Below are 13,388 nucleotides of genomic sequence, written 5' to 3'. Positions count from 1 at the left end.
GGGGATCTCACAGGAAGCAACCCTGGGTTGGAGCTTGGTTCTTGGACAGAAAGGGAGGAAGGCAGGCCTCTCCGCAAAGGATGTTTGTAGAGGGCAAAGGCACTGCAAGGAATCTCAAAATGCTCTTGAAAGTCGCCTCCCCACCAAGAATCTGGGGCACAGAGCTGGTCTCTAGCGCCACCAAGTGGTGGTGTCATGAACGTTCCTTTTCATTGTCCCTTCCATAAGATGGTCGTCCCTTTCTCTCTCTCCTTTTCTCTCTCTCCCTTCCCTTCCCTTCCCTTCTTTTCTACTTCTGATTGGAATTTCCCCCACAAAACTGGGTTTCCTGGGCTTGTAGCCAACCCGGTTCCGCTTGGAGAAAACCCATTGAAATGAACTACTCTAAGGTAGTCAAGGTACTCTGAGTAGGACTAGCCCTGGATTGAACCCACGGTCTCCCAAAGTCATTGAACAGTGAGCTGTGCGAGGTTGCCAAATTTCTAACCAGCCGCTGCTCCTCCGCCCCTAAGCGGAACCCTACCTTGAGTGCAACACCACCCAGCCATTTAGCAGGCAAGGCTTTCTCTGCAATAGGAAAGGAATAGGAAACATCCCTGTGTGTCAAGCCTTTTGTTTTAAGCCCAGTAAAAGAGAAAAAGACAACTTGGGGGCAAAGGATAAATTTTTGGGGGTGGGGAGCAGGGAAGCTTTGAGAGAAGCAGAGAGACTGGATGCAAATGCTGGAAACTATAATCTCTCTCTCCCCGCCCCCCGCCCCCCCCCCCGGCCAGCCCCCAACCACAATTCACCTTGCAGGCGGTATTGGGGAAGGAGAGATCTGTGGAAGTGTCATGGCAACGGGGTGTCACAGGGGCGGGCACACAAGTGCCGGGGGATTGTGTGAAAACAAACGGCATCTTGCTATTTTGCTACTGAATTGTTAATAATGGGAAGTGTGGCATGGCGGCGGGGGGGTGATGGGTGAGCTTGGAGTCTGAGCCCAGAGTTGCAGTCTTCTCTGGAATTGAGAGACAGGCAGAGAAAGAGAGGGAAGATCTCCCCTCTCCCAGCTGTTTTGCTCACCCCACAGGTCGCAAGTGAGGAACCTAGGGAGCTGCCTTATACCATTCACGCCATTGGTGCATCTAGTACTGTTTACTCTGACTGCCAGAAGCTCTTCAGGGTTTCAGGCCTGGATCTTTGTCCCAGCCCTACCTGGAGACACAAGGGATCGAACCTGGAACCTCCAGCATGCAAGGCAGACTGCTGTGCCACTAAGCTATGCTCCTTGTTCACGTTGTGCAGGTCTGTCCTGGTGGGAGATGGGCTCCTTTGCTCGGTCCCTGGCAGCACCCTCCTTACAACTGCAATGCAAAGCTTGCTTGGTCCTTTGGAGTTCTCTGTTTGGGGAGATGCGCCCCCTCCCCACAAATGCTCCCTGTCGAGGGCTCTTGGGAGTGCAGGACTGAATTTGCTACTCCCAACTCACATAGTGCAGTAGAGAGGAGAGAGGACTTCTGAGCAGATTGCAGAGTGCACCAACAGGCAATCGCAGCCCCATGTGGTGGATTCTGGAGGGCAAGGTTCCTAGACTGGAACATGTAGTGAAAACAACTTGATGTTTTTTGGGGGGAGATGAGAAAATATACTGGTGGGGTTGACAGATGCAGGTGAGCCTGGGGTTTGTGGTGAGGGGGCTTTTCAGCTGTAGGATTCTGGCAAGCATCTTAAATTTGGATGCACCAAACAAGATACAATGGTCCCTCTCTCTCTGTCCTTCCTTCTTTCTTTCTTTCCTTCTTTCTCTCTCTTTCCATCCAGCATTTGTTTGGGCTAATATGCAGCAACGATAATGCCTTTGGCTCAAAGCCAGGCGTCCAACCCCAACCTCACCCCCGCCCTGTTCTGAGTTCTTGCATGACCTTGGCTGGTCTACCTTCTCGCACTCATTTTTCCATTTCGTGGAGGAAGGAAAAAAATACTTCCTCTATTATGAAGAGAGAGAAGATGGGGTGGAAATTGGTGCTTCGGTGTGAAATGGATGACGGGGTGTGCCGTGGAGGTTAGTAAGTTTCCGAGCAGTGGGAGAGGGTTGCTGGTAGGAAACCATTCCCTTCCCTCGGGGAGAACTCAGGGTCAACATAGTGAAACTGGCAGGGCATAAATTTGTGAGAAGCCCTTGCTTCTCATGAGGTGTCATTAACTTAGGGAGTTTGCTCTCCCCCACCCCAGCCCAGATGCAGAGGTGACCAGTGTCTTGGCACCAGTGGTTTTGGCCAGTCAACTCCATGGAGGGATGTAGGACTCGGCAGCAAAAATAAAAATAAAAAAAATGAAGCCTCCATATACACACGCAGTCTACCCCTGAGTGCCGGATTATACAAAATCAGTAAATAAAACATTGATAACTCAAACAGGTTGAGGGGCTTTCTCTCTGGGTGCAGATATGGGGTTAACTTGGTGCAGATTATCATTATTTAAATAAGTGCAACACATCCCTGCTGAATACAGCAGCTGCCCTGATGGAACTTCCTTTCAGTGCTGGTTTAATGGATTGCATCACATTAATATTTTCCAAAGCCTCTTGCAAATATTTAGGACGAGCTAGGAGAGGACGTAATACCACATCCTACCACTTGGGTGTCTGGCTCACACAATCTCTCTTCCCCAATTTTCAAAGAGGAATAATGGCATGGTTTGGGCATCTGTGTGGCGAAGCCACATCTAATGAAATGTTACCTTTCTGTGAAAGAATGGGGGGTCTCTTTGGGGGGAAGAGTGGTGGGAGAGGGTGCCTCTCTTTTCAGGTGTGCCTGCTGTTTATCCCTGGAAAGCTCACACACAAGGGTCTTATTCCAGGCAACCTCAAGAGACCAGAGCTGATTCCCAAGTGGGGTGCCCATTGAGCTGAAGCAAATAGACGCAGATAGGAGTCCCCCCCACCAAACTGGACAACATGTCAGAATTTGCTGTTTTGCAAATAGCTGCTCTTCTTTGAAAGATTTTTTAAAATAATAATAATAATAATAATAATAATAATACCAATAACCTTACTGTTTTATTCTCATTGTAAACTGCTTTGAGGTTTTCTTCAACCCAGCGGTATATAAATTTTAAATGCATAAACTGCCTGCAAAATTGCAAACTCGAAGCAAGAATAATTCAAAGTTGCATTGCAAATAGGACGCTGCGTTTTTAAGGCTCGGCGGCTTCTATCCACCTGCTTTGATTTTTCATGGGATCTTAACATCTCCAAGCGAGAAACTTTATCAGACATGTACCAAACAGCAACAGAAGCCCGATGATCACCCACTGTCAAATATTCTGCGAATATTCGGCAGATGTGCTTCAAGTGCTCAGGATAGGGGTCTAAAAAATGTGGGGTGGAACTCTGAAGGAAATTTGAGGAGCACGGTGTCTTCAGCTCTGGTCCCCAACACCTAAAGATATTTCCCTGGGGTGGGGTGGGTGCATGCAGTTGGCATTTCAGAGCTCCCGGCTCTGACAGGAACATGGAATCGGGATGTTCCGATGCGCTGGGCTGATGCATGATGCTAACTTGCTTGCGCTGACAGAAGCGGACTTTGAGGCTTAATCCAACGCACAGAGGCTGAGCAGAGGGGCTCCGTAGGTAGCCACCCCCCCTTCCCGACTTTTCCCTCCCTTTTCCCTTCTCCTCATCTCCCCACCCCCCACCCTCCCCGATATTTTTTATTTTTTATTTACTTTTGTTTCTTTAAATTCTTAAAGCATGGTGTGGCCGTTCCTCACAGACTGACGCTTGTTCCCCCTTCCATCTGTCTTTTCCTACCCAGAATTCCCCTACACCCCGTCTCCACCGGGCACATCCGTGGCGCAGTCGACCATCCCCACCGCTGTGATTGGGGGCGTGGTGGGCGGAGTCTCCCTGGTCGTGGTGCTGGCCGTGGTGGTTTTTGTCGTGCTCCGCCACCGGCGCCACACCTTCAAGGGCGACTACAGCACCAAGAAGCACGTCTACGGCAACGGCTACAGCAAGGCCGGCATCCCACAGCACCACTCGCCCATGGCACAGAACATCCAGTACCCCGACGACTCGGACGACGAGAAGAAGGCCGGCCCGCTGGGGGGCCACAGCTACGAGGATGAGGAGGAGGACGGCGCCGGAGGGGACCGCAAGCTGGGCGGGGGGGCCCCCGGCAAGTACGAAGACGACTCCAAGCGGCCTTACTTCACGGTGGACGAGGGCGAGGCCCGCTCGGAGGCCTACGACGAGAGGACACTCGGTTTCCAGTACGACCCCGAGCAGCTGGACATAGCCGATAACATGGTCTCTCAGAACGACGGGTCTTTTATTTCCAAAAAGGAGTGGTATGTTTAGCTCGCTCCGGCCAACCCCCCTTCTCTTGCCTCCTCGCACTCGCCACGCGCTGCCTCCAAGCCCCAGGGCCACACCAACTGTCACGCACAGCCCCTGCGTGCCCTCCTCACGCACGAGCCCATGCGCACACACACACAACACACATCGGCCTGGGCAGGGCGCATAGTGTGACAGAGACTCTCTGTTTTTTGTTTTCTTTTCCTTTAATGAACTGCTGCTGGTTCAGAGGCAACCAGGACAAGGCGAGGCAGGAGGGGGCTGGTCGTTCGTTTTATCCATTTTTGCTTTTGTTGTGGGGGGGGAGGGAGGGGTTTGGGAGAGGGGGGAATATTTCTCCTTCCCTGCCTCCCCCCCACTCCGTTAACTCCTCCACCAGATCTTTGTTCCCTAAAGTGTTGTTTCTGTGGCTTTGGTGTTAAGATTCCTTTCCTTTTAATGACTACTGCCCACCCTTGTATAGTATACTGAACCCTCCCCCCCCCCCGAAAAAACCCTTCTGTTTGTAGTCTTAAGGTGTCTCTTTGTCAATATTTGGGTTTCCCCTCCCGATGCCCCCCTCTCCCCCAACACACAAAAAAACACTGGAACTTGTATGTTGTCTTAACGTTGTACGGGGGACGGGGGCCTAACTCACACACCAATGAATTTTGGACTGGGAGGGGGGTCACAAAGACAGAAAGCACAAAAAGTTCAGATGGTCTGCGGCAAAGGCATCTCCACCCTTAGGGGGCTTGTATATCTCTATCTGTATATTCATTTGAGCTCCTGTTGCCGTTTCCCACAATGCACTTGTGGTGGGGAGGCGAAATCCACCAGCCTTGTGTGTGTGTGTGTTTTTTTAGGAAACATAACGAATGACTTGATCATCAAAAGAACAACCGTGAAAGTACAACAGGAAACTGCATGATATCCAGGAGGGCAAGTGTAGCAATTTTCCTCCTGTGTTCTCGCTTTGCTTTTTAACGATTATTGTTATTTTCAGTCGGAGGGGTGGAGCGTCCGAGGGCCGTAGCTCAATGGCAGAGCACTGCTTTGCATGCAGAAGGTCCTGAGTTCAGATCCCAATAACACCTCCCAAGTAGACCCCAGCCTGAAATCCCGGAGAGCTGCTGCCAATCAGTGCGGACAGTACTGAACTAGATGGACAAATAGTGGTCTGGCTCAGTATAAGGCAAGCTTCCTATCTCCCTAAGTTTCCCACGATGGGTATGCCTCGTGAGGCTTTTGGTACGTGTTCAGAAAACTGTGTGTGTTATCAAAATTTGCTTTCCCCACCCCACCCCCACACATAGATAAACAAGGAAGGGGTACCACAGAGTCAAATTGGGCCCAACATAGAGGTTGCCAATGGGCCATTCGGCTCCCGTGGCTCTCTCTGCTAACTCCTGCCAACCTCCTGCTCCAGGAACTGTGCAGAGCGATTCCCTTCCCACGTACTCAGTGTTACTTGAAGGCTGCAGGGGACAGGCCACAGCTCAGTGCTGAAAGGTGGGCTTGCTTGCCGGAGGTCCCAGGTTTGATCCCAAATGGCATCTCCAGGTAGGGCTGGAAGAGGACCCTGCCTGAAATCCCAGAGACCCTCTGCCAGTCAGTGGAGACAGTACTGAGGAAGATGGACTCCACAGGGGATGTGGGTGGCGCTGTGGTCTAAACCACTGAGCCTCTTGGGCTTGCCAATCAAAAGGTCGGCAGTTCGAATCCCTGCGATGAGTGAGCTCCGGTTGCTCTGTCCCAGCTCCTGCCAACCTAGCAGTTTGAAAGCACACCAGTGCAAGTAGATAAAAAGGTAGCGCTGCGGCGGGAAAGTAAACGGCGTTTCCATGCGCTCTGTCTTTCATCACGGTGTCCTGTTGCACCAGAAGCTGCTTAGTCGTGCTGGCCACATGACCCGGAAAGCTGCCTGTGGACAAACGCCGGCTCCCTCAGTCTGAAAGCGAGATGAGCGCCACAACCCCATAGTCGCCTTTGACTGGACTTAACCATCCAGGGGTCCTTTACCTTTTTTACCTTAGAGGGACTCCATATAAGGCAGCTTCCTGAGGCCTGGCTTCGTCAAAGGGCAACGTCCTGCATTCCCAAGTGTTGCTCTATGAAGGAGGAAGAAATCTCCAAGGGCTGGATCAGGCAAGTTGTTGCCTCCTCCACAGGATCAGTCTTTGCTTGACCATGCATTCACACCCATCATTGCTTGCAGGGAATGGAAGTGGGCGTGTTGATAGCGTTTCTTTAAATATTGGGGACTTGGCAGGCAGCAGCCATTACCACGAGGAGGAGGTTAACATTTTCAGCAGCTGCTCACTGTGTGCATAGCTTTCATTCCCGTGGCTCATTGATCGCTGGAGGCTTCTCTCAGACTGAGCACAGGGGACTTCTGCCATGTGACATCTTTCAGGGTAACGTAGGGACGAAAGACCCCCTGCTTCTGTTGCATGTCTTGAGGGGAAGGCAGAAGCAGGATGTGTATGCCGTAGGGGAAATGGATTCCAAAATTTTCTGCATCTGGGAGGCCGAAATTCTGCAACCTGAATAAACAACACATTTGTTTGCATTGATATGACTAGATGTGCATCATTTCCTCCTATGTTGAGAGTTGAGTTTTCAAATAATCTGGATGGTGGGAGGGGACATCATTTGCTTTTTTCAAGAAAGGGGTGAGGAACAGAGGAAAAACACAGAGGTGTTTTTACAGGCAGTAATGAGATCTGGAAACTTGAGCCCCTCTCAGGTGTCCTGTATCCATGGATACTGGATATGCATAGATCAGAGGTGGATCCTGGGCTTAGGCACCCCAACCTGTGCACATTCAGTGTCCACAGTGTTTTCTTGTAGTGAAATTTGATACATCCAAGATCCCAAATATCCCTCCAGATGGCTTCAAGACCATGGCCATGTGGAATGCACAGAGAGATCTGTATGTAAGCTGTTGGCTCCTTGTAAGAGAAAATGAGAAAGGTTTCAAACAAACAAAAAGCAAGTCCTGATCTAAATATTGCATCTGTGTCTTCAATAGCCACAGGGCACAGAGCAGTTTGTCAAAGGCTGTAGCAAAAACAGAGGCAGCATCTGCTGCATTCCTCTTGGAGGGATCTACTCTGCAGGCTTCAACAGTCATCCGCTCTCCCCAGAGAGCCCTGGAAACTGTAGAGAATGTTCAACACAGTCAAAACTACAGTGCCCAGCATTCTTTGGGAGGAAGTTATGCTGGCTAAGCTGCGCTATATGTTTAAAGCAATACCATACCACTTTAAACAGCCATGGCCTACCCCGAACAAAGAATCCTGGGAAGTGAAGTTTGTTAAGAATCCAGGGACTTGTCAGGCGGCCCCTATTCTCCTTGCAGAACTACAATTTCCAGAGTTCTCCTGGAAGAGGGATCAGTTGTTAAACCCCTCTGAGAAGTGCAACTCTGTGGAGGGAATAGAGGTCTCTTAACAATCCTCAGCACCCTTAAATTATCTGCCACAGTTGTGGTATGATAATGCTTTAAATGCATAATGCAGATGGGACTTTATATATGCTGTTTTGATCCTGGACACATCTGATCTATAGACATATGATGCCCAATATCACAGACAAACCTATCCTCCATTTGAAAAGCCTCTCTCCAATTGCCCATGTAATGAGTCAATTTGGAGTCCAACGCCCAGGACAGATTTCCTGTATGTACATCTATGCACTTGTTCTTCTTAATCTGCCATGGAATGGGAAGGCAAAGCAACCACCAGCCTTCGTACCGTGCCTGCTGAAGCGAGCAGGACTCCAGGTTTGCAGCAGATACCGCTTCCATATAGACGTATGACAGCACCCAACTGGAGCTTCCAGGCCACGCTTGTGAGGCAAAAGAGGCGGGTGTTAATTTGGCATGCAGGAGAATGCGCGGGTGCCACGTCGCTGTTTGCGCAGCATCGATAATCTGTGTAGGAAATTCACCATGTATTAAGCGGCCCTGAATTGCATGCAAGACCCCCGCGGGACCCTAATTAGCAAGGCTAAATGATTCACAGTTAATCCATAGCGTGAAATAAGATGCCTGTAAAAGCAAAAAAACAGAAAAAAAAATTATGGATCAAGGCTTTTGTCAGTGCCAGGCCTCTGATAACACTAGGAGCATCCGTTGCTGCAGCTGTGGGTATCTGGAGATTCATGTTGCCATTGTCCCTGGCCAGTGGCTATGCTTTCTGGAGATGACAGGAGGTCACCCAGTGACCTTTGGGGACTCATAGTTGGGAACAACTGCAGTATAGACCCATAGATGGATAGAAGCATCAGGTGGTTTTGTCGAGATACGGGATTTCTGCTTTTCTCCACCAGCACCCCACCAAGAACCAGGAACCACCAGTAATCCTAGGAAAGTTTGTGTATCTTGAAATGCAGACAGCTATTGAGCATGGGCTCTGTTTTCCTTGCTTTCCTTGAATTTTGTTTTATGCAAAGGTTTATTAGCACCTCAGAAAGGTGGAAAGTCCATCTGAGAAGTATTCAGAAATCTTCTGAAACTGCTTTAGGCTACTTTTATCATTTCTGAGCATGTGTTGCTTGAATTTTCTCTCCTTTTCCCCCAAAATTTGGTGGCAATGTAAATTTAAAATTTTAAATAAGCGGGAGGATGGGTTGGTTAGAAAGCTAACCTGGTTAATGCATAAGGGGATGCTCTGTTAACTCTTGATTCCCCTCCATTACACCAAGTCCTGAAGAGCGCAGCTCATAGCGGCCTTGCCAGGAATCACCAAGACTAGAACCAGTATTTATTTTTCTTGAAAAAGAGGTGCCAGAACTCACCATGAATGCCTCACTTGTTCTCTTATAATGGCACCCATCTGAGAGGTGCCAGAACTAAGTTCCAGTTGAAAAAAATTCTTATTAGAACTGTAGGCAGTTTTGGGTTCCACTGCTTTTTCTGGTGAGCGGCTTGAGGCAGAAAGAGGAAGGAAGGAAGGAAGGAAGGAAGGAAGGAAGGAAGGAAGGAAGGAAGGAAGGAAGGAAGGAAAAGGCTGAGTTAAGGCTTGAGCATAAAAAGAAAATGAACTTTAACATGACAACCATCATGTTTTTTCTCCCAGAAGCCCCTTTAGAGTGAGGGCAAGAAGGATTGCCCACACTTCTGGTCGATGCCCATGGTGATATAGCATAGTTCTGAAGCCAGTTCAGAATGAGGACAATGCTTCCTGTCTTCACTATTCACTCTTAACCAACTTATGAGAGTAAAACAGTGTTGCATCCACTGCAAAATAAGTGGCAGCAATGAAAGGAGAAGGACCTGGGGAAATGTAAAACAAAAAACCAAACCATGTTCAGCTATAGTTTTCTTCTTCTAGGTACCAGCATATCTTCACCCCCAGACCTAGTGTATTGGCTGTGCATGGCCCAACATCTGGGCCACATCCTGTCCTTGTTAATAAGGATCTCCGAGCGCATTCTGAGCCCCCCAATTTTCCCATTTATTGCCTCCACCTCTCTTCCCAGTCGACTTTGCTGCCAGTTTGGAGACCAGCTTGTACTGAAACTGCTGGTGTGGTGGAGAGGTCCCGCAGGCCCAATAGAGAAGCCCCTTAAGCTGCAGACTGGGAGTTCCTCACTCCTGTTGTACTACAAGAGTGTTACATCTTGTATCAGGCTCTCTAGCCACTGAGTCAGACTGTAGGTGTGGAGGTGGCCATTTTTTATGCAATTGGGGTGCATAGCAACTTTGGCACAAGCCACATTACAGAAGGAAGACACACTAGTTGCTGTTTGGTCCAGAGACTTGGAGATGACACAGTAAAGCAGTTGCAGGGAATCCTTTGGCCCTCCAGATGTTGCTGATAGTCCTATCAGTGACTATCCATTGGCCATGCTTGCTGGGGCTGATGGGAGTTGTGGTTCAGCAACATCTGGAAAGCACCAAGTTGGCGGAGACTGCTAGAGACCCAGCATCCTGTTCCCAACACCAGGCAGCCACCTGCTGTCTGAAATTGCTCAGCCATGGCACAAAAGCAGCAGCCCCTATCCTGTTGTCTGCAACATCTGGTTCTCAGGGGTAGACTGCCCCTGACCTGGAGGTTCCATTTAACTTTTATGGCTAATAGTCTATTGTTAGAACCACTCCCCATATTTTCTCGATCCCTTGCTCATTTTGATTAATGTGAGGTTGATCCCAAAGATGTGCAGTGGGGTGGTAGGCGAACAGTGTTTCTGGGCACAAACTTATCTCTGTCACCCCCATTCCTGGACACCCAGCGAAAAAGGTGGGGGGGAGAAATCTGTGTTATCGGCCAAATTAAATCTGTTTGAAATAGAACATGGCAGGTGTTTTTCTGATGGGATTTATGTCTGGGATTACCCATCTCAATTTACCGTAGCGATTTGATTTCCCTTATTTAATTATGGGACCGATTTTCTTTCCTCGCCTCCCTTTGAATCATTTTTATTCAGCCCATTTAAAAGAGAGAGAGAGAGAAAGGGAAGGTATCCTGTAAGGGGAGGAGGCACAAATGTTGGGGTGGGCTTGATTGCAAAGCAAGATGCATACTGGGGAAGAAGAAGCCATTTAGATTTTTAAGTGGGTGGTGATGCCGGAAAGCCGTTCGTTATTTGGGTAGAATCACCAGGAGATTTGGCCAAAGGTTTTTTTTTTCAAATCCTTAAAACGAAGGCAAATGATTGAGACAAAATATTGGATGCCAGAACATGTGAGTGGGCAGTTGAGGTATGCATAGGCTCCCTGAGAATTCTGTCAGAGATATAGTTGGGAATCTACAGCCACATTCATGTCATACATTTGAAGCACTCCAAAACAGACATGGCTGCCCCCACCCAAATTCTGGGAGCTGTAGTTTGTTAAGGGTGCAGAAAGTTGTTTTGAGACTCCTATTCCCCTTCCAGAGCTACAGTCCCAGAGTGGTTTAACAATCAATCCCTCTTTGTGGGGAATTCGGGGAACTGCATCAGGTATCAGAATCCCCTAACAACTCACAGAGCCCATAATAAACTACAGCTTCCAGAAGTCATGACTGTTTAAGGTGGAATCCTAGAGCTTTGGTTTGACAGTGGCCTAAATCCAAGTTGACTACAACTATAGTGGCCAGCTTGGCCCAGTGACTGTGGGAGCCCAGGGCCGTGGGTGTCATGCAGCGTGCATGACCCTGGCACCGAAATTTGTGGGTGCTGGGTTCCTTCATGGGGAATTCTATGGGTGCTTGGGCACCCAGGGTCCCAGAGAGACCTTTTTGGGTGGTGGGGCGAGCCACTCTATCCAAATACAAAACCTTTCCAGCTCAGGTGATCCCTGAGATCAGTGTCTTTACCTGAAGTGGAGAACAGGCGAACATATCACTGGTTGACCTTACAAAGACAAAGGGCTAGGATCCTGGTAGTTATTCAAACTTTGGCTAGCCAATCCTGATGCTTCATACCACTTGCCAGTTACAGGGAACTATGCTGCACAGCCTGATCCCAATGTAGTTCCATAAACCAGGCCCCGGTTTAAACCCTGGTTCTCCGTGTCACTACCGGAACCCAAGGGCGTTCCTGACTCTGGAACGATTAACCAAAAGTACAAGGGTGTGAATTTTTTGTGTTAACGTGGTGCTAAATGGGGAGGGTGGGGGTATTCTGTTTTGCTAGAACATTCCGTGGGTCCTTCTTCTCTTGATAGCGAATGTATATGTAATGGCTCTCTAGGGTAAGATACTCAAACCGGTGTAAATAGATAACCATGGGGATTAATTGCACACCAGATGAAAACTTGGATGATTATTTTATTTTCCATTAAAAAAGAAAAAGAAAATCTCCAAAGTGTTTTCATCCACTCGTGACTGTATCCACACCCTTTTCCTCCCCTCTCCTCCCATCCCACCTGCTGCTGTAATGATCATTGTGACATAAGATAAATAAATAAAAACAGCATTCGGGGGGAAAAATCTACTTTTTTGGTAATCTGTGTTGTAAGTGCTTTTGTAAAAAGAGAGAGAGAGAGAGAGAGAGAGAGAGAGAGAGAGAGAGAGAAGAATATTATGAATAATGTAATGGACTGAAATTGCTTTTATGATTATTATTTTTTGTTTCTTTTATTTTATTTCTTTTTATTTTGTTTCCCCATTCTTTGTAATAATAACTTTTGTCGTTGTTCCTTTTTTTGTTTGGGCTGAACTGGGGGATTTTTTTCATTTTGGGGGAAGCAATAATGGCTTTGCCCTCTTTTACTTGTATAAAATTTTTAAAAAAGAGAGAACTAGTGGTTCAACTGTGGAAAGAAATGTACTTTTTTATAAATAAAGAATTTTAAAACGAGGAAGCTGGAGCGCCTGGATCTGTTTCTTCTTTGGAAGCTTGCACCTGGTCTGGTTCTTTGCCTCCTCTGGACCACCAGCAAAACTATATGTTGGATGAAGGGGGAACTGGCAGCAACATCAGCTACTCTCAGGCTCCCTGCGGCTTCTGTTAACCTGCTGTCGGTCTGCTTGTAGTAGCTGGATTACGGTGCATAGAAGCCATTTTGGAAGGAAGCTGCTTGGCAGGCAGACCCTGCCCTTCTCCTTGTCCTCTAATTCTGCCTTTTCTTCAGGGGAGAAGTGCCTCCTAAGCCTCCTAAGCCTCTCCTTCCTCTTACAGCATTTCTCCATAGCTAAGTGGCAGAGCATCACCTTTCCTTGCAGAGGGTCCCTGGCATTTCCAGGTAGGTCTGGGAGAGATCCCTGCCTGAAACCTGGAGTGCCACTGCCCATCACTGTAGACAATAGAACTGGGTGGACCAGTGGTGTGATTCGGTAGAAAGCAGCTTCCTTTATCTTAAGGGCTATAGCTCAGGGTTAGAGCATCTGCTTTGCAAACAGAAACTCCTAGACTCAGTCTCCACTAAGGGCTGCAATTGTCCTGCTTCAGATAACCCTGAAGAGCTGGTCTGTGTAAATGATACTGAGCTAGGAGCACCAGTAGTGTGACTTGGGAGTAAGGCAGCTTCCCAAGCCCATTCCCCACATGCCCCCCAAGACATCCCCATCACCTTGAAAGAAGCCTACCTCCAACCAACCCCTTCTGTGTCTGCATGGCACTAGCATAGACATTGACT

At 48.4% G+C, this 13,388-nt stretch overlaps 1 protein-coding gene across 7 annotated transcripts in view; it reads left to right on the top strand.

Moving 5' to 3' along the window:
* The window catches only part of NECTIN1 (nectin cell adhesion molecule 1), a 196,260-nt gene that overhangs the window by 129,430 nt on the left and 53,442 nt on the right, over nt 1-13,388 (top strand). For 2 of the 7 annotated variants that reach the window (XM_083714051.1, XM_083714054.1), the window contains one exon: nt 3,798-12,614. The exons of the other annotated variants lie outside the window; for them this stretch is intronic. In XM_083714051.1, the coding sequence (XP_083570177.1) occupies nt 3,798-4,342 (545 nt within the window). In that variant the 3' untranslated portion in view covers nt 4,343-12,614. Of the gene's footprint in view, nt 1-3,797; nt 12,615-13,388 lie in introns of those variants that run through there. 7 annotated transcript variants of the gene reach the window in all.

This window comes from Podarcis gaigeae (assembly GCF_964106915.1).
Source record: "Podarcis gaigeae genome assembly, chromosome: 15".
NCBI classification, from domain to species: domain Eukaryota; kingdom Metazoa; phylum Chordata; class Lepidosauria; order Squamata; family Lacertidae; genus Podarcis; species Podarcis gaigeae.
Note: the sequence above shows the minus strand (reverse complement) of the source record. Positions and strands in the feature narration are given on the sequence as shown.